Source organism: Crinia signifera, chromosome 2 (assembly GCF_055691185.1).
Source record: "Crinia signifera chromosome 2, ASM5569118v1, whole genome shotgun sequence".
Taxonomy (NCBI): domain Eukaryota; kingdom Metazoa; phylum Chordata; class Amphibia; order Anura; family Myobatrachidae; genus Crinia; species Crinia signifera.
In genome coordinates this window covers 278,659,361-278,686,053 of record NC_139218.1, presented here as the reverse complement: position 1 = coordinate 278,686,053, position 26,693 = coordinate 278,659,361, and the positions used below count along the sequence as shown (strand labels likewise).

Genomic DNA, 26,693 nt, shown 5'->3' with positions numbered 1-26,693 from the left:
AAAGGGGTAATTAGTGGAAATTACTGATCCAGGCCCTACATGCTGAGCGGTTGATATAATACCCCCTACCACCCGCGGGACATCAAAGCTTCCCCCACCCCTACCGCTGGAGGATAGGTAGGGGCCCCAATACATTGCTATGCCCAGGGGTCTACACTGCTGTTGATGCCCCTGTACGTATATATATGTATGTGTATATATATGTGTGTGTGTGTGTGTATATATATATTTTATTATTATTATTATTATTATTAATATACATTTGGTCTATCTATAATACTATTTTAACTGACCCGGCATATACTGGGTCACCTAAGTGTCCATCTCCATGATTTGCTCCGCCCCTCTGGAAACCCCCTTCTGAAAATTCTGCGTTTGCCACTGATTTTGTATATATTTATCAGTCTATTGCTGTAAAAGATATGGTCCATTATTTTTAAATATTTGTCTGTCCATAATAAGATTTTATCTAAAAAAAACTCTTTCAACATTAATATTGACACCTTCATGTACAAAACATAGAAATAAACTTTTTTGTATTTACAATTTAATTATTAAAAATACAATTTCTAAACACCATAAACTTTAATCCATTTAATCTGACTAGCAATATTTCACACTTAAATATGCATAATTCATCTTTTTTTATTAGGGACATAAGTTTTTTGGTTTCAGGGGCTCTCCTTTGCTTTGAAGTAATGCAATCATACAATTGTCTTCAAAAGTTAACAAACTTCAAGAAATATTAGTATGGGACAGGTCAATTTTCTTGTTTTGTTAAAGGTCACAGATATCATTAGATATGAAGTGGCAGGCCTTAGCTGTACTTTATTATATGTATAAATGAACTAAAAACAGGCTGACAGTAGAGTGACAATTACAGGTGATTTCAGTAGTAGCAGGCCCTTCCTCTCTGAAACTGACCATATGAGTCTAGATTTATGTTAAGGAAGTTCCTAACCTCATTTCATTAAACTGTACATATAAAGTTGATATAATTTGCTTGTTGGAATGGGAAGTGGATAATTTTAACACTTGTTTCAAGTAAATCAATAATAAAGTGTCTTTTTTGTTTTCATCTATAAAAAATATTGACACACTTGTAAAATAATATATGGTACTTGTGTAGTTTCACGGCGCCACTTCCCTGCATATTTGCATGCAATTTGCATCCGATTAGATCCGCAATGCGATTTAGCACACCACCACTATCCACGTCAGCCCGAAGCATGGCGAGCGCAGTGTGCGCCGCGAGGGGACGCGGTACGCGTACTCCCGACCTGTTCATACCCCCACTATCCACGTTGGCGTGGAGTTGATTTTATAAAAGGTGGCAAGCGTCCACTTAAAACGAGCCCAAAGCGTGGCGAGGAGACGCGGAATACACGTCAAGTAATCCATGTCCCCTCGCGGGACTCGTTGCGCTCACCACGCTTCAGGCTCGCTGCGCTCACCACACTTTATAAAATCAACTCCGCGCCGACGTGGATAGTGGGGGTATGAACAGGTTGGGAGGACACTTACGTGTGCTAAATCACATCACAGATCGCATCGTATGCCAATCGTATGCGATATTTGCATATGATTTGCATGCGATTTGCATATGATGCAATCTGCAGGGAAGTGGCGCCGTGAAACTACACAAGTACCTAATATATATATATATATTTATTTATCTCTGTATGTAAACAGCACTCATAAATATTGTCTAGAGGATGTGTTGGGGTATATAACTATTTACGTCACAGCAACTGGTAATACATAGTCGTCACTGATTCAAGCATTGCCTGGTCCTTTGTCAAGAATCAGACGTGTGATTGGTGCAAGTTTTCTACCATTCACACTCGGTCTGAGTCTTGACAAAGGGCCGGTCAATACTCAAATTGTCCACTACTATGGGCAGTATTCAATGAGCGTTTTGGAGATGTGCAGCGAATCCTGTTCAGGATTCGCTGAACATTCGCCACTGCTCGCCGCGTTCCGGAGCCTCGCCAGCTCCAGTATTCAACGAGTCAGGGGCTCGCTGCCCCTGACCGGCGAAATTTAACTCCTGCGGCGATGCCGGAGGGAGCCTGAGGACGGCGGCAGGCAGGGAGATGGAAGTCTCCCTGCCTGCCCCAGAACGTTTGTGGGGGAGAGGTAGGCTCCCCGGGCGCCAGGCAGCACAGGCTGCCCCCCGGGGGTGCCAGCAGGGGACCGGGTATATTCACTACACCCGATCATGCATATGTAATGATCGGGTGAAGTGAATATATGAATATCTAATGAGCGGCTCGGCTCCGGCCCCCTGCTGGCTGGTCTGTGTAAAAAAAAATATATATATATTTTTTTTAAATTAAATATATATTCATGTGCTTACAGCACATGAATAAAAATAGCATGCCCCTCCTCAGAATAAAATTCCTGACTTTTTGACACCAAATGTAAAAAACAAAACACTTTATTTTAAAAATTCACATTCCACTTCACCATAAAAAGATAGCGATTGCTACTCGGTGAATCATGGCGAAAAAAACCTTGAAATGTATTCGCCATCTGGTCATTGAATAGGTTTTAGTCAAAAATTCGCCTTACAGCACAAAATCGCCATAAAAACCTGGCGAATCAGCCTCATTGAATACCGCCCTATGTATTAACTGTCACTGTGAGTAATAAAGTATTTAGTGTTTGAATTCCTTGAAGAAGCCTGTTGAGTGTTCTCATGCCAATGGAAATAAAAATGTTCAATGAAGATATTTTATTGTACATCCAAGGTTAAAAGTGCTGCATCACCCAACACATTTCCGAGTCTTCATCAGGGGTCTGCTAAAACATTTTGGTATTCTCAGCCAAGTAGGTATTAAAAACTAAAAGTCTAGAACTGATCAAGGACTAGATAGCCATGTCTTGTATAGGGGTGTGATCTGGTAAGTGAGGGTTTAGTTCAAAGACCTTTTGTGTTCGGTACAGTATTCCTTTTAATTGGATAACACTGTTTAGTGCAAAAGGAACAATTCAATAACCATAGTAGGTTCAAATGTGAAGAAGCTTGGTACCCTCTTGGGACATAGGAATTCAAATTCTTAGTACACAGGTTCTTTCCCTTTGGAAATGGGCATCAAGTCTGTTTAAGTGGTTCAACAGGAACATAGTTTTCTATGTGGGCCCAAAGAAGTCACCTGTTCAAGAAGTTCAACAGGACTAACAATTTCTATGTGAGCCCAAAAAAGTCTCCTCACAGCCAGGAAGAGTGTTCTCAAGCCAAGCTCTGCATGATTCAGAGAGAGCATGAGAGATACTGTAGTTAAAACAAAACTTTTGAGAAAAAAATTCTACAATTTATGCAAAACAATAGATCTTCTTATTAAGGAACATAAGGTAAAATGCAGGGATTACATTTCTTTTCATTACATCATAATATGTTACATTATATGTAGTCAGTTTGATAAGTTAGCAGTACGCATTTATAACATTTAATTTAATTAATTTTAAAATGAAACCAGGATTATCCAACAAGTTATAGTTTTTCTATGGAGGTGTTTTCCACATGAGCGCACATGTGTACTTTCGTATGCACCATGGCAGCAGTTCTTCAATTTAGTCTGCATAGAATACTAAGGGCGGTATTCAATGCCGCCGCAGAGGGGGTTTCTGCTGCAAGGGTGGCTTGATTTTGCCGAGGATCCTCACCGTCTAACTCCCTCGCCGTCCGTTCACCCTAATTTGTGTTCCAGGGGAATCCTTGCCATTTCCCCGCTGCATCTAGGAGCGCCCCTCGCCGTTTTGACAGTCGCACTCGCCATTTCCACCTTGCTGAAAAAAAAACAGTGAGGTGGAAACGGCAAGTGCAGGGGGGGTCAGTGCAATATTTGTACGGTAGGTTCAGTGTGGTCTGTATATCAGCACTGATATGCAAATCAGACCTGTGCTAGAATCACCACAGCAGACAGAGACACCCCAGGCAGGGAAGAGGAACTGCATGGATTTTCAAAGATAGCGGGTGCTAGAATGAACACTAATGAAAGAAATGTGCTCATGTAGTGATGTATCGCAAGTCTGTCTTCTAGCCCTGAGATCGCCGCATGTTTATGCTTTACAGCTGAAAGTGACAAGAGGTCTCCCAGAGATTTTGCCTTGTGGAAGTCTGCTAAACCAGAAGAGCCTTATTGGGTGTCTCCGTGGGGTAAAGGAAGGCCTGGCTGGCATATTGAGTGCTCCACTATAGCAAGGTACAAACAATACTCCATATTCATATTGTTAATGCTGGAGAGCTATTTATGGAGACATGTAGCCTCTGCACTTAATTATAACTGGTGCACCTTTCTCTGGCTGCCTAAAATATAAATCTTTTTCCTACAGTACACATAACTTAGTTTCTCATAGATTTCAGTAGTCAATATGATATGGCCATATGAAGGGATGCAGTCAGAATCCTGACAGGGTCAAAATCTCGACAATTAAAATCCCAGAAGGACAAAATCCCGACATTTGAAATCCAGACAAGGTCAAAATGCCGACATATAGAATGTACAGGTGAAACAGTCAACATGACTTTGTGTCGACTGTTTTTTGACCCGACATGTGCCGACAGGCAGTATTTCATGCCCTACCATCCACTAGGGTATGGTGGGAGAATAAAATAGTGTGCCGAGCGCAGCGAGGCACTGTGCCTGAAGCATGGGGTTTCGGGTCACTTCCAACTGTGTCCATGTCGACCGTGTCAACATTCGGCTAAAAAAAACAGTGAAAAAACCCATGTGGAACTCGCGACCTGTCGACACAAAGTCATGTTGACTGTTTCACCTGTACATTCTATATGTCGGTATTTTGACCTTGTCGGGATTTCAAATGTCGGGATTTCAAATGTCGGGATTTTGACCCATTCGGGATTTTGACCATCGGGATTTCATACCGAATCCCATATGAAAGATTAGAATGTTTGGTGAAGTATGAACAAGCATAAGGGGATTCATATGAACAGGATTTATTTGGCTAATTTCTTATTTGACATACTGTAGCTGTAAAGAGTCTACAACTTCTCACACACCCGGCTAAACAACTTTATCCGATCAGCCACAGCTATTAAAGGGCAAGCAGCATTTTAGTGTCATAATGAAATTGTATGTGCTCTGGAAGATGATCAAGTACAGGTGCCGGACGCGTTCCCGACAGTCGGGATCCCAACAGTCATTTACCCGACGTTGGGATCCCGACTGTCAAAACGCAGAGAGCCGGGTGCCCAACGGCCACCGGCTATTTTCCCTCATGGGGGTCCTCGACCCCCATAGAGGGAGAGTAGAATATGTGGCTCACGTAGCGAGCCACCGTGCCCGCTCGCCATGCTGTCTGAGTCCGGGCAGTCGGGATCCCGACGTCGGCCTAATGACTGTCGGGATCCCGACTGTCGGAACCCCATACCACACCCATCTAGTACAACTGCTGGGCACAGTAAAACATGAATGCTATTGGTTTTGAAAATGCTCTGAAAAGGTGACCAGGAATAGACCGTTTGTTCTGTCACAAATTTCTGTATTTTTTTTTATTACATGTTTGAGACCTATAACCACAGGCATTCATTTAATTTTCTGAAACAAAACTCCAATCTATGCTTTGCAGAGAATAGTTCTAATTATATTCCATGTGAAATAGTTGCTTCCAGCTATTTTACAGTCTGTGCAAGTTCAGCAAATTCATGTATCTGCACTTTATTCTTAATTGGTTCACTATATATATTATATACAAATATACTTGTAAGTAAGAATTTAGGCCCCCAAAATAGCGTCATATTCACTTCTCTTGAATACCAGTCCATTTAGTCCGTTTTTTTTTAACCTAATTTTCTTGATTACCCTATGCCTACTGTTATTACTACTATTACTACTACTACTACTATTATTATTATTATTATTATTATTATTATTACTACTACTATCATTATTACTACTACGACTATTATTATTATTAGTACTACTACTATTATTATTACTACTAGTACAACAACTACAGTATTACGACTATTATTATTATTATTATTATTACTACTACTACTACTATTATTACTACTACTACACCAGGGAGGAGGTGAGTCTAACCAGTATTTCCATGTAATCTCTGTCCTTGGGCCCTGTAGTATATACTTATTCCACCACAACCAGTCCAGCATTTTAGGGATGATTCTTGGAATGACGCCTGACACCATCGCCCAGGTCTTTTTCTTGTGAAAGAATTATACCACTTCCCATTCTAGTACTATTCTAGACATTCATAGGCTACACACTGTAACTAAAACATGGTGTACTGGTTATAAGTGTTGGTCTATCGCCTTAGTCAGTGACTTCATATTGAGGTTTTTGTCTTTTATTTCCACATCTTATACATAAATACTATCTTATATATTGGGGGGCCATTTGGTCACATACTATGGGCGCAATGTGGTCAGCTGAGATTTTTCCTTGCACTGCGAGTGCCAGATACCACATCATATCTCCTCAAACCTCAGATGCTAAGATGTGGCGTGAGTGATATAAATACATCATTGACATTTTTTTTATTCCCTTTTTTAGTGCTGTGTTTGGTAGTCAGCTTGACATTCACACAGGTGGGATTGATCTGGCATTCCCTCATCATGAAAATGAAATTGCTCAATGTGAAGCCTATCACCAGTGTGCACAATGGGGGAACTATTTTCTTCATACAGGTAGGTTTCTCTCATGCTCATACTGCATTTGTATGTGTGAATGTTTAGGTGTTTGTATGTATGTATATAGAAGAAGACAGTGGACCTCCAAAAGTCTATTGACAAGACGTGTAAAGCAAGTCAACGTTTCATGGCCCATTTTTTCAAGGCATATATGCCAACAAAGGTACAACTGTTCCATTGGCCCTGAAATATCGCCTTGCTGTACACATGTCTTGTCCGATCAACAAACTTTCGAAATATACTTCTGGAGTGCCGTGGACTTCTTACGTTTGCTGTGACATCAATACAAAAGGCACATTATCACATAGACTATTCCCATGACAGTGACTATCGACTATTCTTTGGTACTATATAATGCTTTTTGTCATTGTTGCTGTCATTGGTAAAATAGATGGCAAAATGGGTGAGCTATAGCACTATTTAGTGAAGCATAATTTGGCTTATAAGGATTGTGCTAAAACAAAAAGACCATGTGTACTAGAAATGTAAAAATATGCAGTTTTTCCATACTGGTCTTTTGAGTTCCAAAGTATACATTTTTTAATCTGGCTCCAGTCTTCAATAAGCCAAAGTATAACAAAATGTACAGTACAGTATATACTAAAAATGTTTATTTGAAAAGAAAATTCAGACACATGTATATAAACCAGCCAAAACCTGTATATGTAATTGAGGGCCTTATTCTGGTTCACTCTCAGAGGCATCCTTCTCAAATGGACAAAACCATGTGCACTGCAGGTGGGGCAGATGTAACATGTGCAGAGAGAATTAGATTTGGGTGTGTTATTTTGTTTCTGTGCAGGGAAATACTGCCTGCTTTATTTTTTAAAGAGACCATACTGTTGCGCTTGGCATATAAATAATGATGCAATTTGACAGTTAAAAAACACAATTTTTAATTAAAACAAATCACATAACCTTACCCAAAATAACAATATATTGGTTTTGATTACTTCCGTTCCACATAATGCAGATTTTAACTCCATAAGTGTGAGAGGACATCCATCTGCATCACATGTAAGTAAAAAGTTGGTGACTGTATAATATCACCTGTAAGGGCACCTGGACTCCACACTTATGGAGTTAAAATCCGCATAATGTGGAACTGAAGTAATCAAAACCAATTAATTGGTCTACAAAAATTCCTAGGTGCATTTGAGCTCACAAACTTTTCAATCGAAACTGTTTGATAGTAAATATGATATATTAATTGTTATTTTGTGTAAGGTTATGTGATTTGTTTTAATTAAAAATTGTGTTTTTTAACTGTCAAATTGTATCATTATTTATATCCTAAGCGCCAACGGTATTGTCTCTTTTTTGTCTTTTAATTAGAGGGTGGCATCCCTCCACCGTAGATGCTGCTGACCTATAATACACTCAGCATTTACCCATAGCGCCTGAGACATTTTTTGTTATTTAAAGTGCTTTATTTTTACACTGCAATATAGATCTCACTTTGAAGTAAAACCCCACCCAAATGTAATTCTTTAATTACATTTACCCCATCTGAGTGAACCAAAACAAGGCCCTGAGTGTGCAATCATAATTGATATATACAAATCTTGGTTTGTATTGAGGTCGCGCACACACAAATTGATGTGTCAATCTTCTAAAATGGCCCTTGCTGTGTCGGAATAAGGTTCAACTGAATAGGAAGAAACAGTTCAAATATTGAAATATTTTGAATGCATAGACATGTAGCAGAGTAACCGTGTAAGTAAATAAAATAGCTGATGTTGTGTTTATCATTGAGGCAGTGATGTACAGCTATTCTATTATGTTTACAGTTGGATTTGCTGTAGTCCGATAGACAATCACACAAATGAAAGTGGCGTGCTGTATTTCCTAATTTCTATTTCCTTGACTTCATCAGGGAAAATTTTCCTGTTTGTACAAATAAAGCTATTTATAGAAAATAGTTATGTATTATAAGTATTATACTATATGGTCATTATGCTTACATTTTTTTTTATACATTTCCTTTGTCTTGTATAGATGACATTTGTAAAGGCTTCCACCCAAAACTGAGGGAATGTGCCATTATTTTGAGACATTTTACTTGAGAACTACACGTATATATTTTATATTTACTATCTGACACTGTTGTGAGACATGACACATTTAATCCCCGTACACACTAGATGTTCCTGGCCGCGGCTGATATAGTTAACGATATTGGCCACGTGTGTACACAGTGAACAGTATCATTCAGTGCTGTCACCGGGACCTGCTGAACATGCTGGTCGTTGGCTCTATAGCTAAAATCGACACGAATGTTCAGTAGACAGGAGGGGTCAATAATCATGCGATTGGGAGCACGCATAGTTAACGATATTGAGTGCACAGCCCCTTTCTGAGTGATTTCTCTTAAAATATCCTCTAGTGAGTATGGTGCTTTACTTGCAGCACTGTAAGAAATAAGTACAGTTAAGACCACTAGAGGGAGACATAGTTTATTTTCTAGATCTTTGCAACTGAAAATTCTTGCAGCTTAAAATTATAACTTCAGGAACCCTTCACTTTGGACAGGTCAATAAAGCATTATATATATATCCTATGAGGATTATTATTATTACGGATTATTTATATAGCACACACATTTTCCACAGCACTTTACAGAGAATATTTGAACATTCACATCAGTCCCTGCCCTAGTGGAGTTTACAATCTATATTCTCTATCACATGTTCATGCGCACACAGACATTATATGGTTAAATTGTGGGCAGCCAGTTGACCTACCAGGAACCAGAGTACCATGTCACATATGATACATGGTATGCGGTCCTTTTGCACACAATATATCGTATGCGATCCCAGCAACTGCTGCAATAAATATTTTATAGCAGCCCGTCTGATCTGCTATGCGTACAGGAACACACCTCGTGCTTATATCTCACTAGTGGAAGGGGGCCTTAAGAACTAAATCGTTTAACTCCCTTATCACTTATATCACTGTCAATGGTTCATAAGATGTGTGTCTGAATTATTGCTATTGCAAGCAAAAAAACAACAACATTCTGGAAGTGTTCCTGATAACATTCAGAATGTCAATATGGACAGAATATAAACATTGTAGTAATGTCAACTGTGTGAATGTCGACCACAGATTTTATAGTGGGGTTGCTTTCAGGGTTCAGTATCTCTGCCCCCCCCTTAGCTCATCACTATCCATTTGTAAAATGATTACACCTGCATGGGATCACTTTACAAGTTTCCTGTAGTTATAGTCTTGACCCTTTAACCTCTTCAGTGGTGTGTTTTTTTTTTTAAGGGAGCGCTCCCCACTGGGTGAGTTTTTTATGGGGAGAGCACTCTTAAAAAAAAACCCACCACTGTCTCCCCGGGTCCAGGCAGCGCCGCTGAACTGTCAATCAGCTGCTGCCTGGCCCTGCGCCCCGGTTCCCCTTCCCTACATGATGTAATGTGTGAGCCGGGGGCACGGCTGAGGGGAGGGAGCCGGGCAGCACTGAAGCTGCCTGAGTCCAGCAAAGAACTCAGCAACGCTGCCCGGAACTAATCACTGGCAATACCGAGAGTTTTCCGGGCTTGCCAGCCTGGGCATTAAGGCACTGATCTCGGGATTATCAGTGAAGGGTTTAAACTTCCTCCTTTTTTTTAGTTTTTCTGCAGATCATCATGGGTGTTGTTTCAAGATTCACGTACACTTCCAGTCCTTCCTAATCTGCTGGCCTCTTGGTCCATCTCTTCCCATTCTCTCCGTATACTCATCCAATTACCTTCTAATATCTTCCCCTCTCATAACCTCCTATCGTGCATGGCTGCCAGGATTCCACCATACTCTCATTGTATGCCACAGTATCATACTATCCCCAACCTTTTACTTCTTTAAAACAATTCTAAATCCAGCTTATCCCTCTCCTTTGTAACTTCTCTACAGCCAGCTCTGCCTTCCCATAGCCAGGAACACTTTCCCAACTGGCCATTACTTTGCAAACATACAGTAATGTATCATAGAACCCCTCACCTCTTAAGCTGGCCATACATCAGACAGACCTGCTCACAATTCTGATTGTGTCCAGATTTACCTTCAACTCCCCAGAAGAATTGGTGGTTTTTGGACACACAATGTACTCACAATGTGCACACAATCCGTCGTACATTCCAGCTGCTGCATACAATTCATGCTCGTTGCCAAGGGATTAATGCTCATTGCTAGGTGTTATAGGTCATTGCCAAGGGGTTAATGGGGTCTAGGAGCCTTAGAGGAGACAGATGCTAGAGGTCATATTTGACCTCTAGCGTCTGACAGGGAGCACAACGCTGCAGCTGTCTATATGATGTATCTAGCATCTGTCTCCTCCGAGGCAGGGGCAGGCATAAGAGTGCAGTGTAAGGCGGCAGCAGACATGTCAAATGACCGATTGCATGTGCTTAAAAGCACATGCAATCTGGTACCAATCACAACTGATCAGACTCGCAGCACGTCTGATCAGAGGACCAATAATTCAACCCGCAGGACTGTGCGCTGCACGATTGTGTGCACATATTGTGCACATAATCTGCATGCAATCAGTCATACAACCCATCAAGTTTGTACAATTGGGTACAATCCCTGGTGTATGGGGGCCTTTAGACCATGGGTCTTCAAACTGTGGCCCTCCAGATGTTGTGGAACTACATGTCCCAGCATGCCCTGACAGTTTTGGCATGCTCTTATAGGAAAAAATGTGGCAATGCATGTTGGAACATGTAGTTTCACAACATCTGGAGGGCCGCAGTTTGAAGACCCATGCTTTTAGACAGTAAACACAACTGAGCAGAGCTGTCTTTCTTTTTCTTTCATATTTTCATTGGGACATCAAGGACAATAATTACAATATGATAAATACAATGCAATATATCATAGTTTAAATATATCATTGTCAATTACATGTGGAATGTGTACGTGCTTTTTCTAAAGAAAGAATAAACAAGTGCATCACAATTCAAAACATATGTCTTGTTGTTTGTAATTACTTCAATTATAACAATCCTGTTCAGGAGAGCCACCATCTAAAGCTATAAAGGTCCATACACACTGGGCGACTATGGCCAGCGTGTATGGAGCGGCTGAGCCACACTGAGCGGCTTTCCCCCTGCCCGGTGCCGACGGAGGGGGGAGGACGGCATTGCATAGCGGAGCGCTATGCAAAGCCGTCCTGAAAGCCGCTCATCTGCTGCTATAACCAGCAGATAAACGGCTTTCCCGGCGATGTTGCCTGCAAAACCTGCGGTTTTGAGCGACTTTTAGCTCAAAGTCGCCCAGTGTATATGGGCCTTTAGTTAAGTCAACCAACAGGTCCTGAGCCGCTGATCTAGACAGAGCGCGCTGTGAGTGGATATGTAAGAATCCCATAACCTAAAGATTTGTTCCACTTGTCGACCTTTATCTATAATAGCCTCCACCCAGTCCATCCTAAAAAGAAAGTGCAGTTTAGACAAAAATAGAGGAATTTGTGGTGGGTAACTATCAATCCCAGAGTCTTTAATTGTGTCACTTCTTATTCTAATCCTCCTTTTAATGTGCTTACTGCAGGGTATGGTGTAACTTTATAAATAAAGCGTTTCAAATGTGATATAGGTTTACATAAAGTAAACAACTAAATTGCTGCAGGCAGTAAAATCATCATGCAGTTATCAATAAGGTAGTAAAATGAGCATACAGTAAATCATAAGAATAGTTCTCTGACAACTAGAGCCTCAGACCTCGGCATTGGCAGTCTACTGCTTACTCCTAGTCATCGTCATACTCTATGCTGGGTGCAAAAGAGAGATCTCCTAACAGGTGTGTTTGTGCTTCCCTGTTGGTGTGTATTGACTCAATTTGCATGAACACACACTCACTAAACTACGTGAAAGCCCTGTCCCATCCTGGTTGTGGTTGTGTACATTTAGCATGTGTAGCAAAAATTCTTACAAGATGTCTTACTCATACTGCCATAGTGCTATAACTCAAGCTGGGAGGTGACTGTGTTGTCACATAAATGGTACAGAATAGTAGGCGAACTGCTTAGTTTGGACACTTTTACTATAAGGGGTCGGATTAGTAATTTGAAACAAACCTTCTAAATCTTTTCTCATCACTGTTTTCAAACAAATTGCTGCTATATTTATATTATTGCAGCTGCTGGAGAATCATGCAAAAAATAACTTCCATGCATGGAGAGTCCTTATCTCTTGGTTTGGCCAGGGCAGCAGAGCAGAAAAGGGAGATAGATGACCAGGAGGGGTGGCGAAGAGAGTAAGTCCTCAGGGGATTAGGGGCGGGATGTACTAAACGGAAAATGCGGTAAAACGGGGGTTTTACCGCATTTTCCTATTTACCATTACCCGTCCGCACCGTTTTCGCTTGGAAGGGTACTGCGCGCCCCCTCCCATCCTCCCGATCTCCTCCTCCCCCCAGCAGGTGTCACAGCCGGGAGGACATCCGGCTGCAGGGGGGAGGAGGAGACACAGGGGGACACTGGCAGCCGCGGGGGTCTCCGTCACCGCAACCCGATGCTAGCCGCATATGTTAGTACATATGCGGCGGCTGCCAGGCGAAGGGCGGCGATGTATATTAATACATCCCGCTCTAGATAAGAGAGATCCAGCCAGGGGAGTGAAGAAAAAAGTAAGTCACCATGCAGATGTGTGGAATTGTGTCTTTCCCACATCTCCTCCTCTTTTCTTCCCTTTAATTTCATTTCAGACAGAATGTCTTTGTTCATTTGCTTTCTGTTATCAATTTTTCCCTGGTTTCTCACCCTCCAGTCTGTGTGCCAGCACAATTTTTAATTTTCTTTTTTAAGTAAATCGATTTTATTCACATTTATTCCAAGTGAAAACGCAATGTACTGAAATAATGATTATTTTTTTCCATCATAGGACATTTACATCTGAAAGGACAAGAAGAAAAAATGTCAAAGTCTTTGAAAAACTACATTACAGTGAAGGTAATTTGTGAGTGCTGCCGTGCTGCATTCTATCTTGGGAAAAACTTGCAGATCATCTGTATTGAGGCTTTTATCTATAGCTATATTTCAAATGTTCATAAAGTTGTTTGCCAAAGTATTGATAAAGTTTTGTCAGTGCCTGCATTTAAGGTCCTTTTTTTGTTCCATTTAATTATACTGTACATAGATATCTGTATGGTTGGTTTTCATCTTGTTTGCTTGTCAGTGGGTACTGTATGTAACCAAATTCTGTTCATAGTTAAAGGCATAAGTTCACATGGGGGGTAGGAGTGGGGTGTCAGGGTTAGACTGCGGGAGAGCTAGGTTAGGGATTAGAAATTAAAATGGTACTTGTTTAGTTTTTACGGCGGCAGCATGGCCGCACGCTACTTCCGGGTTCGGCGCTCGCCAAACTTTCTAAAATAAACTAATTAAACTCCATGCCAACGTGGATAGTTCATACCCCCACTATCCATGTTTGCATGGAGATGATTTTAGATAGTGTAGCGAGCCACCGAGCCGGTAGCAAGGGCGATCATCGCTTCCATAGTGTTGGCTGTATATGTGCACACATAAGATGCTAACTAATGAAACCTATAACAGTTGTACATCATCCTTTCAATCAGTATTCCAGGGACCTAATGGTTAGCCAAACCTTTGTGACAGCTGGCCACATCCCCTCTGGAGACTGGCCACACCCCTACACATGGGCCCCTACCCCTGCATTCCCCTGGGTGACCCTTCATACCCCAGTCTGGGCGTGTCTCCACCATTATGACATCTGCAGAACTGAGGGCAATCACCAGGCAATAAACCTCAATAGTGAACATATTCAAGGCCAAGGAGGACAATAACTAATAAGACTATAACACCCTGCACTTCAGAAAATATGGCATGCACAGTATTCTCTTGAAACCGGGGATTCCTACCTTTTCAAACAAAATGTCCACTTTAATCATTTACGTCAACAACACTATTGTAAATGGTTTCAGTGATGTGGGGATCTAACGCTTAGATCTCACAATATGTGTGTGTGTCTAGTGTCCTAGATGGTATGCCTTGTTGTAGCGTTGTATTATCAAGACAGCAAAAATGTTTAGATTCTTATCCACCATGTATGCACGTTGCTAACTAAATATTGCATAGGTAGTGCTACACTACATGCTTTGGAAGTATTGATCCTGTGTATTTATTTCTTTGTTGGAGAGTACCATTTTCAATATATTTGCAGTGTATTCCCGTTTATAGTAATGTTATATTAATTTTCTGCTGGATGTTGTTTTTATGTGTTTGTGTTTTACAAGCCTCCAACAAGCATCATGTTTTTATTTCTTTCCAGGAGTTTTTGAAATCCTTTTCCCCAGAGGAGTTCCGGATGTTTTGCTTACGTTCTAAATATAGATCAGGTATGGGATCCGAAGTCTTCTGAAGCTTTTGTATTTTAGCTTGTCTGCGAAAAAAGATTGTAATTAAAAGCCAAACCGAGAGCCCACACATAACGTTACACAGGTGGTTGTGGGCCATTCCATGCAATGTCCCTAACATGACACTATAAAAAAGCAAATCCTGTATCTTTTATTTTTCAGCATTAGTTGACAAGTTAAATTATAGCTCGTTCTCATAAGTTTTCATAAAAAAATAACACCGGCTCTTTATACAAAGACTAGAGTTGAATTTTTGAGTAAAAGTTTCCTTTATGTTCCTTAAGTGACATGGAATGACCCTTTGTAACCACGTTTCGTGTAATCTCCTGTAAGTAGTCAGAATGCAACCAATAGGTATCTCGTTGTCTACGATTGTTGCATTAGCTCCAGAGCTGCCCAAGGATTGCTAAAAGTAAGAGAATAGGTTTCATTAATGTAATGCAGCTCATACAGGCCGAATTCCCGATGCTAGTCCCTTGCTTGATAGACTCCGATGATCAGCAATTTGTCCGAAATCTGCTCCCCCAGATGATTTTGTTTTTGGGCAGGGATGGGGAACCTTTGGCCCTCCAACAGTTTTAGGATTGCCAAATAGCAAAACTTTAGCAAGGTATGCTGGGATGTGTAGTTCACCAACAGCTGAGTGGCTGAAGGTTCCCCATCCCTGGTATAGAGGAACCAAAGATTTCCAAAATGTTGGATTTTGCCAACCCATTAATTGACAGAATGGTGGATTGCCCTAATTACACTCCTGATGTAAAGGTCTGTTAAGTTTTAGGATCCTGTTTAATCCAACAAATGGTGCATGTCCCTGTACAACTACACTAAAGCTCTTTATATGGAAAACTTTCTTAAAGATCTTTGGCTTACAGGTCAAATTTGGTTTGTGCTTTGCACCTGGCAAATCATTTTGTTTAGATGAATATACATATTTAACACCTAGGGCCATCTGCAAAAGCTGCTATTTTTTATTCTTAACCCTTTTAGTGCCAATGTTGCGGTGAGAGATGTGCAAAACATCCGCTTAAAATGCCAGCGTCCCTTACAGAAACGGTTCCTTTTTTGGCACAGTGTTTAACAAAACTTCAATTGATTGACTTCAGATAATTTGCCGGCCATAACTAAATTGATTTCCTATTCCTCGACTTCGACCCTGGCATTTTTAGCGGATATTTTTGCACATCTCTTACAGCAACATTGGCACTCAAACGCTTAAATACTGGAGCACAAGCACAAAAGCAGGTGTGTAACACATGAAGGGAAATTATTTCCATTGTAGAAGTTCTTTTTTTGTTATTATTGTTTGAATATTAAATTATGATTCAATCATATTTCCTAGCTGTGGCATACAGTAAGGATTCAATGAATGAAGCCTCGAGTATTCTGAAAATAATCTCCTCCTTTATTGATGATGCACATGCCTATATCAAAGGTCAGCTCATGTGTGAAAGTATACAGGAGGACGTACTTTGGCAAAGGTACTGTGAGTAACAGCCTAATACTCGTACGTTAAAGGAGATGCACTGTATGTCTGAATAGATATTTAGCAATTCACTGCTGTTTCTCTGTTAATATCTAGGTTATTATTAAAGCACATGTCAGCCAACACCTCTTTGATTGCAGATGGATGTGAGAAAATACTTTGATAAAATATGATTTTTATCCAAAAAAAAATAAAAAATAAATATATATATATATATATATATATATATTGCAAAATACGTTTACATACATACATATAGGGGTATTCCATTGGTCCCTTTTTCTTTCAGCAAGGCATGTTTTTGATCCCTGAATATTCAATTGTGGGAATCTGCTGTGCAATATAAGAAACTGTAAATAAAATAATAAGTCCTTGTTCGCTGATGCAGTTTCCTTTGGGGGGGGGGGGGTTTAAGACTACATCAGCGAAAACTCCAGCGATTTTGCCTAAAACACGTGGATCGGCAAATAATTTGACAAGTTTTTTGCCTAGGTAAAAAATCGGCAATTTAGCTGAATAAGTCAAGTCTAAATTCAACCTAAAAACATCAAAAAGTGACAATTTTTCACCTAGGCGAAAAATTCTGCAATAATTGAATACCACCCTTAGACTTAATTTCAATGGTTTATAAAATTATTATTATTTTTTTTTTTTAATAGCCACAGATACTTACTGACAGTTACTCATTTACTAACTCTATTTTATCAAAGGAAGTGGCATGTGGGTAGTGTCCATGCTGCAGGGACATACAGGTGAAGATACCATTTTTTTTCCTGCCATTTCTTCATTCCTTTTTTTTTTGGGGGGGGGGGGGGGGGATAGAAAGATACCCATCTCAGTTGTTGCAGATGCATTATATAACATTGTGCATTGGAACATGCTGGTGCTATATAAATAAATATAAATGAACATTACAGTAGGTGTAACTAATTTTCAGCATGTTTCCACATTTTTTCATTTCTCTGGCTGAGATCATGTGCTTACAAAAGCCTTGTGTTAACATGCTTAATTCATTCAGGTGAGTTACTATGGGGGTATTTATAGAAGTCCTGAAAAAGATAACGGTTTAAAGCAGGGGTCTTCAACCCATGGCCCGCGGGCCACGAGTGGCCCACGGAGCTGATCTCAGTGGCCCTCTGCCCACCGGCCAGCCATGCACAGGATTTTTTTTTTTTTTAAGTAAAAGAAAACGCTGCCGAGGCAGGGTAATGGAGTCCCCCCGGGTGCCGCCTACCCGATATTTCATTGGCTGCAGGCAGGGCAGTGGAGTGGATCCAGTGCGGCTGAGGGAGGAGGAGGCACGTCTGGTGGGAGCTGGGGAGTTGGGACCCGGCAAAGCTGCGGGAGGTGGCGACGCAGCTGGCGGGATCAGGGGACCTGGCGCAGGAACTGCGGGAGGAGGAGGTACAGCTGGCGGAGGGGACCCGGCAAAACTGCAGGAGGAGGCATGGATGGTGACCTGGCAAAGCTGCAGGATGAGGAGGTACAGCTGGCTGGAGCAGGGGACCTGGCAAAGCTGCAGGCATTACTGGGGGCATTGTGTGTGGGGCATTACTGGGGGGCATTGTGTGTGAGGGGCACTGCTGGGGCATTGTGTGGGGGCACTGCTGGGGCATTGGGTGAGGGGCACTGCTGGGGCATCATATGTAAAAGTAGGAGAACTGCTGGCATTATGGTCTGTGGCATAATGGGCATCAGTGTGGGGCATAATTTTGTGTGGATTAATGTGTAATGGGCATCACGGTGTGTGGCATAATGTGTAATGGGCATTACGGTGTATGACATAATGTACAACAGGTATTACGGTGTGTGGCATAATGTCTAATGGACACTATGGTGTGATGCACAATGTGTAATGTGCATTACGGATAAACAGTGTAACAGTTTATATTGATTTAAGTAGCCTTTCATTGTTTGGGCTTGATCTGTGAGGCATACTAGTTCACTGTGTTGGGCCTTCATGCTTATATGTCACTGTGCAGCCTTCAGTCAACTTAAGCGTGTGAGGACAAAGACCATTCCTGCGGTAACCAATGTCTGGTCATGCAGGTTGCAAAAAAGGTGTCAGGTAATTGTTTTCCTGCTAGTTCACACTCTTTAAAATTAGACCACGCCCTTATAATTAGGCCACACCCCTTTTTGGGAGCGCGCCTACGGCGCGTGCAATTTATTCAATATCAAATTATATGTGGGGGGGCCACATATTTCACTGTTTGCACTGGATCCCAAATTGGCTGCTGATGACTATTGGGGGGTGTGTGTGTGTGTGTGTGGGGGGGGGGGGGGGGGGTTTGTGCTGAGTATGGGCGGCTGTGCCAACTATCTATGAAGGACTGTGCTGATGTTATAGGGGAGCTATGATTCTATGGGGCTGTCCGAAATACCGCAGTAGAGTTTAGTGGCCCTCGGGCTTCACTGGATTTTTTTAGGTGGCCCACGTTGTCTTAAAGGTTGAAGACCCCTGGTTTAAAGAGATAATATTGTGAGAGATAAAGTACTAGCCAATCAGCTTCTGTCTTATGCTGGGTACAAAATACACAATGTGTGTACCCGGCAACATAGCAGCGGATGGCCGGTCCGACAGTGGGGATCCCAACGTCGGGATCCTGACTGCCGGTGCTCCGACAGGGGGGATCCCGACACACAGGGGCTATTCTCCCTTGTGGGGGTCCACAACCCCCATGGAGGGAGAATATAACCTGCGGTGAGCATAGCGAGCCACCCGGCCCACAGCGTGGCAAGTGCAGCAATCCCGCAAGGGGCTTCTTTGCGCTCGCCCCCCCCCCCCCCCTCTTCCCCGTCAGAGCACCGGCAGTCGGAATCCCCACTGTCGGAGCCCTATACCAAACCCATATAAACATTTTGAAGTTTTGACCATTCAGAATCGGCAAAATCATTCATATTATCATCTAGTGTGTTTCAAGCTTTACAGGTTGTGTTGAAATATAATAGAAGCTGATTAGTGTACTTGATCTTTTACAATTTATCTATATCCAAGCTTTGTTGAATAACACTCTTTACCTAATAAGTTGAATTTCTTAATTCAATCAGTCTAAATCACATTGTTCATAAGTAAGAGACCGAATAAAAATATGCAACATTTCCAGAATGTTTCCTTAACAATACAAGGGACCCCTCAGGGAATGCAGTTTAAATCCCGGCGGTCGGGTTCCCGGCGTTCAAAATCCTGAACGCCGAAATCCCGACACTTTCTCCCTCCGTGGGTGTCCACAACACCCTCGGAGGGAGACGCGAGGCACCGGGCCCGCTGCGTGGCGAGCGCAGCGAGCCCGCAAGGGGGGGCGATCCACGTCCCCCCTTGTCGGGATTTCGGCGTTCGGGATTCCGGCGTTGGGATTTTGAACGCCGGGATCCCGACCGCCGGCTTTTCATGCCGAATCCCCCCTCAGTGTATATTGGGCACATCATTGATATTTGGGGATTCAGAAATAATCTTTGGGATTGCGCCCATCTGTTACTTTTATCTTCTAACCAAATTGCTTGCTAAATATAAAATGTTCAAAAAAGGGGATTTTTCCTGGTGACACAGCTAACCATGCTAACTTATTTGAGAGGTAGGCTCCTCCCTTCTGTATCCCAGCATTCCTCAGTTCAACTTTTAGAGCACACTAGGATACATTACTCAGCACAACGCCTGAACATATTAATATGCACAATCAAATATAACCAAATAACATGACAAAACATGAACGGTATAAACTTACTGAGCGTAAGGGAGGGATCGCTGTGTCACCAGGATGCACTCAGAGAAAGGGATTTGAACGGTAAGTTCCTACAAAAATCCCTGTTTCTCTGTTGTCCATCCTGGTGGCACAGCTAACCATGGAACATTCAAGAGCTGGTCCTTTGGGAGGGTATGCTCTGGCTTGAACAGAGGACCAGGTAGCATCCCTGCATAACTGCTCTGCTGTAGCCCCATGACGCACAGCCCAAGAGGAAGCAACTGACCTGGTGGTATGGGCATTAATCCTGGAGGGAATTGGTCTGCCTACCTTAGTGTATGCAAAGGCAATCACCAACCTTAACCATCTAGCAATGGTCTGCTTAGAAGCAGGCCACCCTCTCTTATGCACGTCATATAGTATCAAAAGCATATCAGTTTTGCGAAAATCCTTTACTCTGTCCAAATAAATGTGCAGAGCCTGAACCACATCCAATTTCTTCAGCTTGTCCCTATTTCTCTCCTCCTCTGGAGGACAAAACACAGGGAGCACAATCTCCGGGTTTAAATGGAAATTTGATACTACCTTAGGTAGAAACTTCGGCACTGTTCTAAGAACAGCCCTGTCATCATGAAAAACCAGAAACGGGGACTTGCAAGACAAGGCCCCCAATTCTGAAACCCGCCTAGCCGAGGCTATAGCTAACAGAAATGTAAGTTTTCAAGAAAGATATTTAAGATCAGCCAACCTTAAAGGCTCAAATGGAGGATTCTGTAGAACCAACAACACCAGAGACAGATCCCAAGGTGCCACCGGCTGCCCATATGGAGGTTTAAGTCTTATAACTCCCTGTAAGAAGGTCTGTTTTTCTGGCAACAGAGCCATTCTTTTCTGAAAGAATATGGATAAAGCGGACAGCTGTACCTTAAAGACTGCAGGCTAATCCCTGCTAAAAAAACCATCTTGCAGAAACTCCAAAAGTAGTGACCTTGAACCTAGAATTGTGTACCTTCTGACGTTCACATCACCTGATATAGATTTTCCAAGCCCTATGATAATTTTGCTGCATGGTTTGGATAACAGCATCTGAGAAACCTTTCTTCCTCAATAAGGAGGTTTCAAAAGCCAGGCTGTCAAATTGAGACGAACTAGGTCCTGGTGTAGAAAAGGTCCTTGCCTGAGTAGGTCTGGCTGAAGAGGAAGATGCTAGGATTCAGTCGACAACCTCAGTATGTCTGAATACAAAGACCTCCAGGGCCAATCCGGAGCAATCAAGATGATTTGCACCCCCTGTGTCCTCACTCTCTTGAGGACCCGAGCAATCATGGAAAACGAAGGGAATACATATACGCGAGGCTGAAACACCATGGAACTGTTATGGCATCCACTGCCCACGCCACGGGATCCCTGGTCCGCTAGCAGAACCTGGGAACATGACAATCTTGTCTGGACGCCATCAAGTCCTCTTCTGGGAGCCCCCAAAGTGCTACTATGTCCTGAAAAACTTTAATGCAACGCCCATTCTCCTTCCAGCAGTTCCGCCCTGCTGAGGAAGTCCACGTCCACATTCCAGATCCCCGGAATGGACACAGCCGACAGAGCTGGAATGTTCACTTCTGCCTACTGAAAAATCCAAGAGACTTCCTGTATTGCCATCCTGCTGCGAGCACCCCCTTGATGGTTGAGATAAGCCACAGCCATGGCATTGTCCGTTTATATGCGGATGGGCAACCCCTTCAGGAGGTCTTCCACCTGTAGAAGTGTCTTCCACACTGCCCGGAGTTCCAGAATGTTGATCGGCAGTTTTGATTCCGAACTGGACCACAGACCTTGCAATCTGAGGTGTAAGGCCACTGCCCCCCAGTCCCTGAAACTGGCGTCGGTGGTGACAACCAACCAATCCCACCAGCGAAGGGAGCGCCCCCATTGAAGAGACTCCAGATCCGTCCACCAGATCAACGAGTCCCTTGTCTCCTGAGACAGTAACAGTGTTTCCTGTTTCATGGATTTCGGGTTTCTGGACCAACTGGACAGAATGTTCCATTGAAAGGGCCTTGAGTGAAACCTTGCATACTGCAGAGTCTTGAAAGTTGTCACCATTTTGACCAACAGCTTCAAACTCTGCCATATAGAGGGATTCAGCGACTGGAGAATCGACAGCACCAACCAGCGAATGTCCACCGCTTTGGACTCTGGGAGGAACACAGGATGTAGTAGTAGTAGTATGTTTATTTATAAGGCGCCGCAAAGTGTCCGCAGCGCCGTACATAGCAAACAAAAAAAAAAACTAATTACAAGGTAACGTACAGGGTGTGTTGAAAGATACAGTATAAATAGGATGTAGGTGTGTATCCAAGATCACACCCAAAAAGTTTCTGAGTGGGCGTTAAATGAGATTTTGGAAGATTTAACATCCTCCCGTGGTCTCGGAGAAACTGTGTTGCAATCATCAGATGTTCCTGCAACTTCTTTCGATTTCGCCTTGAAAAAGAGGTCGTCCAAGTATGGAATAATCACAATCCCCTTTAACTTGAGAGCTGCTGCCATGACAGCCATCACTTTTGTGAAAACTCTTGGCGCTGTGGCCAGCCTGAAAGGTAGAACCTGAAACTGCAGATGAGTTTCTCCTATTGTGAACCGCAGTAAAGATTGATGTTTCGTGCATATAGGTATGTGTAGATAAGCATCCTGGATGTACACTGATGCTAGAAATACTCCAGGTTCTATGCTTAAAAGCACTGACGGAAGAGATTCCATCCTGAAGTGGTCCACCCACAGATGTAGGTTTAAAGACTTCAGGATTAGAATAGGTCTGAAGGAACAGTCTGGTTTGGGGACCAAGAAAAGAATGGAATAAAATCCCTTCTTTCTTTCCTCCTGAGGCACCGGGATAACCACTCCCTTCTTGAGAAGCGACGTTGCTGCCGCCCAAGAGGACTTTTCTCAAGCAAGCTTCTCGCAGCAGAGGTGTTGAGAGAAATCTCTTTGGAGGGGCACCCCTTAGATTGATCCTGTAACCCTGAGAAATGATGGAGAGAACCCAAGGGTCCGGGGTGGAGAGAGTCCACACATCCCGAAACTACAGGTGGGGACCCCCCACTCTGATCCTAGAACAGGGAGTCTCCACCCCGTCATGTTGAGGACTTCTCACTATTGGAAAACAAAACAGGATCTGGGCGCCCTTCCCTTGCCAGAGGGAAACTTTCCTCTACCTGTCTGTCCTTTACTGGACGCATCCCCTCGAAAGGAGGAATAAAAGGACCGCCAAAATTCCCCAAACCTAGACACTGAGTGCTTAGAAGATGTGGTGGGAAGGAATGTGCTCTTTCCCCAGTGGCTTGCTTAATAAGGAAATCCAGTTCTGCCCCAAAAAGAAGTTCTCCCTTAAATGCCAATGCCTCTAGAGACTTCTTGGACTCAGTGGCTGACACTTTTGACGCCATCTTGGCGCCTTCTTCACCAGCCTCACAAACATACTCCACTGCACACTTCAGCTTTTCTGCCAAAGCGAAGGCTTCTGTGTCAGGTTGAAGCTGATTACACAAAGCATCAGCAAATTTCTTCATGGCCTTGGATACCCAGGCAGATGCACTAATCGGGGGTAAGATAAAGCCCACTCCTTCAAACACAGCCTTAAGACAGCCTTCAATCTTTTTATCCACGGGGTCTTTGAAATCAGCACCCCCCTGTACAGGCAAAGCAGTTGTCTTAGACAACCTAGCAACAGGTGCATCCACCAGAGGGATCTTTTCCCACAATTTCACATGTTCCTCCGACATGGGATACATGTTTGAAAATCTCCTGGGCATGAGAAACCTTTAATCTTCCATGCTTCCCCAAGTAATGTAAAGTAGACCCATGCTCTAAATTAAGAAGGGGAGGTGTGGATAAAGGGTGCCTAGGTGAAATAACCTCAGGAGCCTTAGACAACTGCTCCATAAAAGTATTCATTTTATGGACACTCTGAGCTGTGTCCTGCATAAACTGCAATAAGGCAGGGTCCCCCTGAGATGGGATAATAGAGCCCACAGAAGGTTGAGAGAAGGAAAAAGGCCTAGGAGACTTAACAAGCTCATCTCTCTGCCTATTCAAAGCCTGTACTAAGGCATTCATAGATCTCCCCAAGGCAGCCGCCCACGCAGGTTCAGGCTGCTCAGACCTCTGGGCTTGAGCCCCACTGGGCACAGACTCACAAGCGGGGCACAAATCCCCCTGATCCATCTGTTCAATAGTTAATTTAACTGCAAAACCTGCAGTTAATTAACATGGCAGACGCTCCCTCATCCAAGAGCAGCAACACTACACCTTTCTGTCATGATAACACACACAGTGCAAAATGTCAGGCGTTTGTACAGAATAATATATCCCAGTACTTATCTGTCTGCTGCAATGGACTCAGCGGTCATCAGGGGAATAGCTGCCCAGGAGAAACTTTCCACTCAGCTCTGTGAAATCCTCCTTCAGCTCCACACAGTGTGGAGAGAAAAGGCGCCAGAACAGGGGGCAGGAAGAGACCAAGTCTCTGCTTCAGCGGGGAGGGAAGCCTTTTGGCACCTTCCCCCTTCAGCTTCTCCTTACGTCCAGTGTCTCCCCTCAGTCTGGGACCACTTGGAAGCATCCAGCTGCGCTGGACTCCTTTAATAGGCATCAACTCCCTAAGGATTTCTTATTATATTTCTGACTATAAGCCCGGTAAAATGGTGGTTTGTCCCCCAAGACACCCCCCCCCCCCCCCAAGCAGGGAGCGAGTTCAGGACTCACCCCAGGGCGCAGGAACCCTCCTTTCATGGAGGTTAAAGAGCTGTGCAGAGAGGGCAGACAGTGTCTCTCTGCACACAGAGTGCTGACAATGTGCGCTTCTGTCAGCTTCTGCTGCGCTTTCAGTGTAAGAACACTTCCTCTGGAAGTTTCACACTGTAGCCTGTAACTAACTAAGAGAATATTAATAAAAAAAAAAAACCTCTAGCTACTCTAAAGAACGGCTGCCGTCCGCAGCCAGTCAGCATAGCACACACTCCAGTGGGCACCTAAAATAAACTGAGGAATGCTGGGATGCAGAAGGGAGAGCCTGCCTCTCAAAGAAGTTAGCATAGGTGCCTTGCTCCTGTGGACCCTCCTACATCCCATGGTTAGCTGTGTCACCAGGATGGACGACAAAGTCCTTTTATGTATTGCACAAGAACTAGCAGCTAGCTGCAATTATCCACACCAGCAGACTTGATCTACAGATGGAGCCCCTCTCATTATTGGCCGGCTCTCGCCAGACCGTCCCCGCTGGTGAGAGCCGGCAGAGAGGGACTCCATTAAACTGGGACGCGTGTGCCAGTCTCTCGGTGGCTGTGCGCCGGGACCCTGCCCGTAGAATCACCAGCCCCTGCAAAGACTAGACAGGCTACATCTGTAGCAGAACTTATCTATAATTGCTGTGTTCTATAACAGAAGCAAGCAAAACATATAGTAGAAGCTCCTTGCTAAATGTTATTGTTCTGTATATGTGAAGAGGTGTTATGTTCAGGTCCAATTTACTGCTTTTTAATTGGTTGAAGTAATTAGATCGTAGTAACATTAACTCTTCTGCACATAAGTCAATGCCCGGTATCCAATTGGCAGCAGTAAATGACCGCTGCTAATTAGCATGTCAGGCTATCCTAATAGCCCTGAAAGCCGGCACTTGTGCCACCTACCTTAGGCAGATGAAACCAAAAATGAGATAAGCAGGCTTTGTTTTTTCAGTGATTGCGGCCACCCAAAAACATACCTGCAGCTTTTTGTGGACCCAATGTATTTTTGCACAAAAGATGGGCGGTTTTGTGCCTAAAGGGCCCCATACATCAGCAATTAATTGTGACAATTTTCAGATATGGAGATGATTGCCACAATTAATTTTAGATGTGTGGGCTCCCCCTTTTGGCAATCCCAATCACAATCGCCAATCGATTGCTTAATCAGGTTTTTAAACATGTTTAATAATCTGGTATTATCTGCAGATCTTTTTTAGATGTGTGGGCATTCCCAATTCGTTTTCTTCATCTATTTACATTATGAACAGCTGAAATGACAATCGATTGGGGCAATTTCCAGATATGAAGATGCAATCTTTAGATGGAAAAATCTGCCGATCACTGAAAAAAACTGTAATGTGTGGGCAAAGTCGGATAGATCTGAAAATCCATTTATCTGGCCAAAATATCCCAATATCTGAAAATCCATAAATTGTGATTGCTGATGTATGGGGCCCATTACTATCGGATAAGTCAGAAAATAATTCACAAAAAAAACAACATTTTTTTGCCTAACATTTTATCAATAAAAATACAGTCAATTTATTTAATAGACTTCCTTAGTTGTCTTGTATCTGTTTTAACCTATGGGATCACCTTTATTTATTGACCATCCATCTGTTTTTAAACTACGCATCCCTGCATGCTCTGCAACAGTTTTAGCATAGCCAAAAAGCAAAAATGTAGCAGGGCCTGCTGGGATG

At 42.9% G+C, this 26,693-nt stretch overlaps 1 protein-coding gene across 1 annotated transcript in view; it reads left to right on the top strand.

Moving 5' to 3' along the window:
• The window catches only part of CARS2 (cysteinyl-tRNA synthetase 2, mitochondrial), a 77,728-nt gene that overhangs the window by 36,417 nt on the left and 14,618 nt on the right, over nucleotides 1–26,693 (top strand). Inside the window, exons 7-11 of the mRNA XM_083168679.1 lie at nucleotides 4,079–4,208; nucleotides 6,543–6,676; nucleotides 13,552–13,619; nucleotides 14,959–15,025; nucleotides 16,383–16,521. Coding sequence (XP_083024805.1) covers nucleotides 4,079–4,208; nucleotides 6,543–6,676; nucleotides 13,552–13,619; nucleotides 14,959–15,025; nucleotides 16,383–16,521 — 538 coding nt within the window. The remainder of the gene's footprint in view (nucleotides 1–4,078; nucleotides 4,209–6,542; nucleotides 6,677–13,551; nucleotides 13,620–14,958; nucleotides 15,026–16,382; nucleotides 16,522–26,693) is intronic.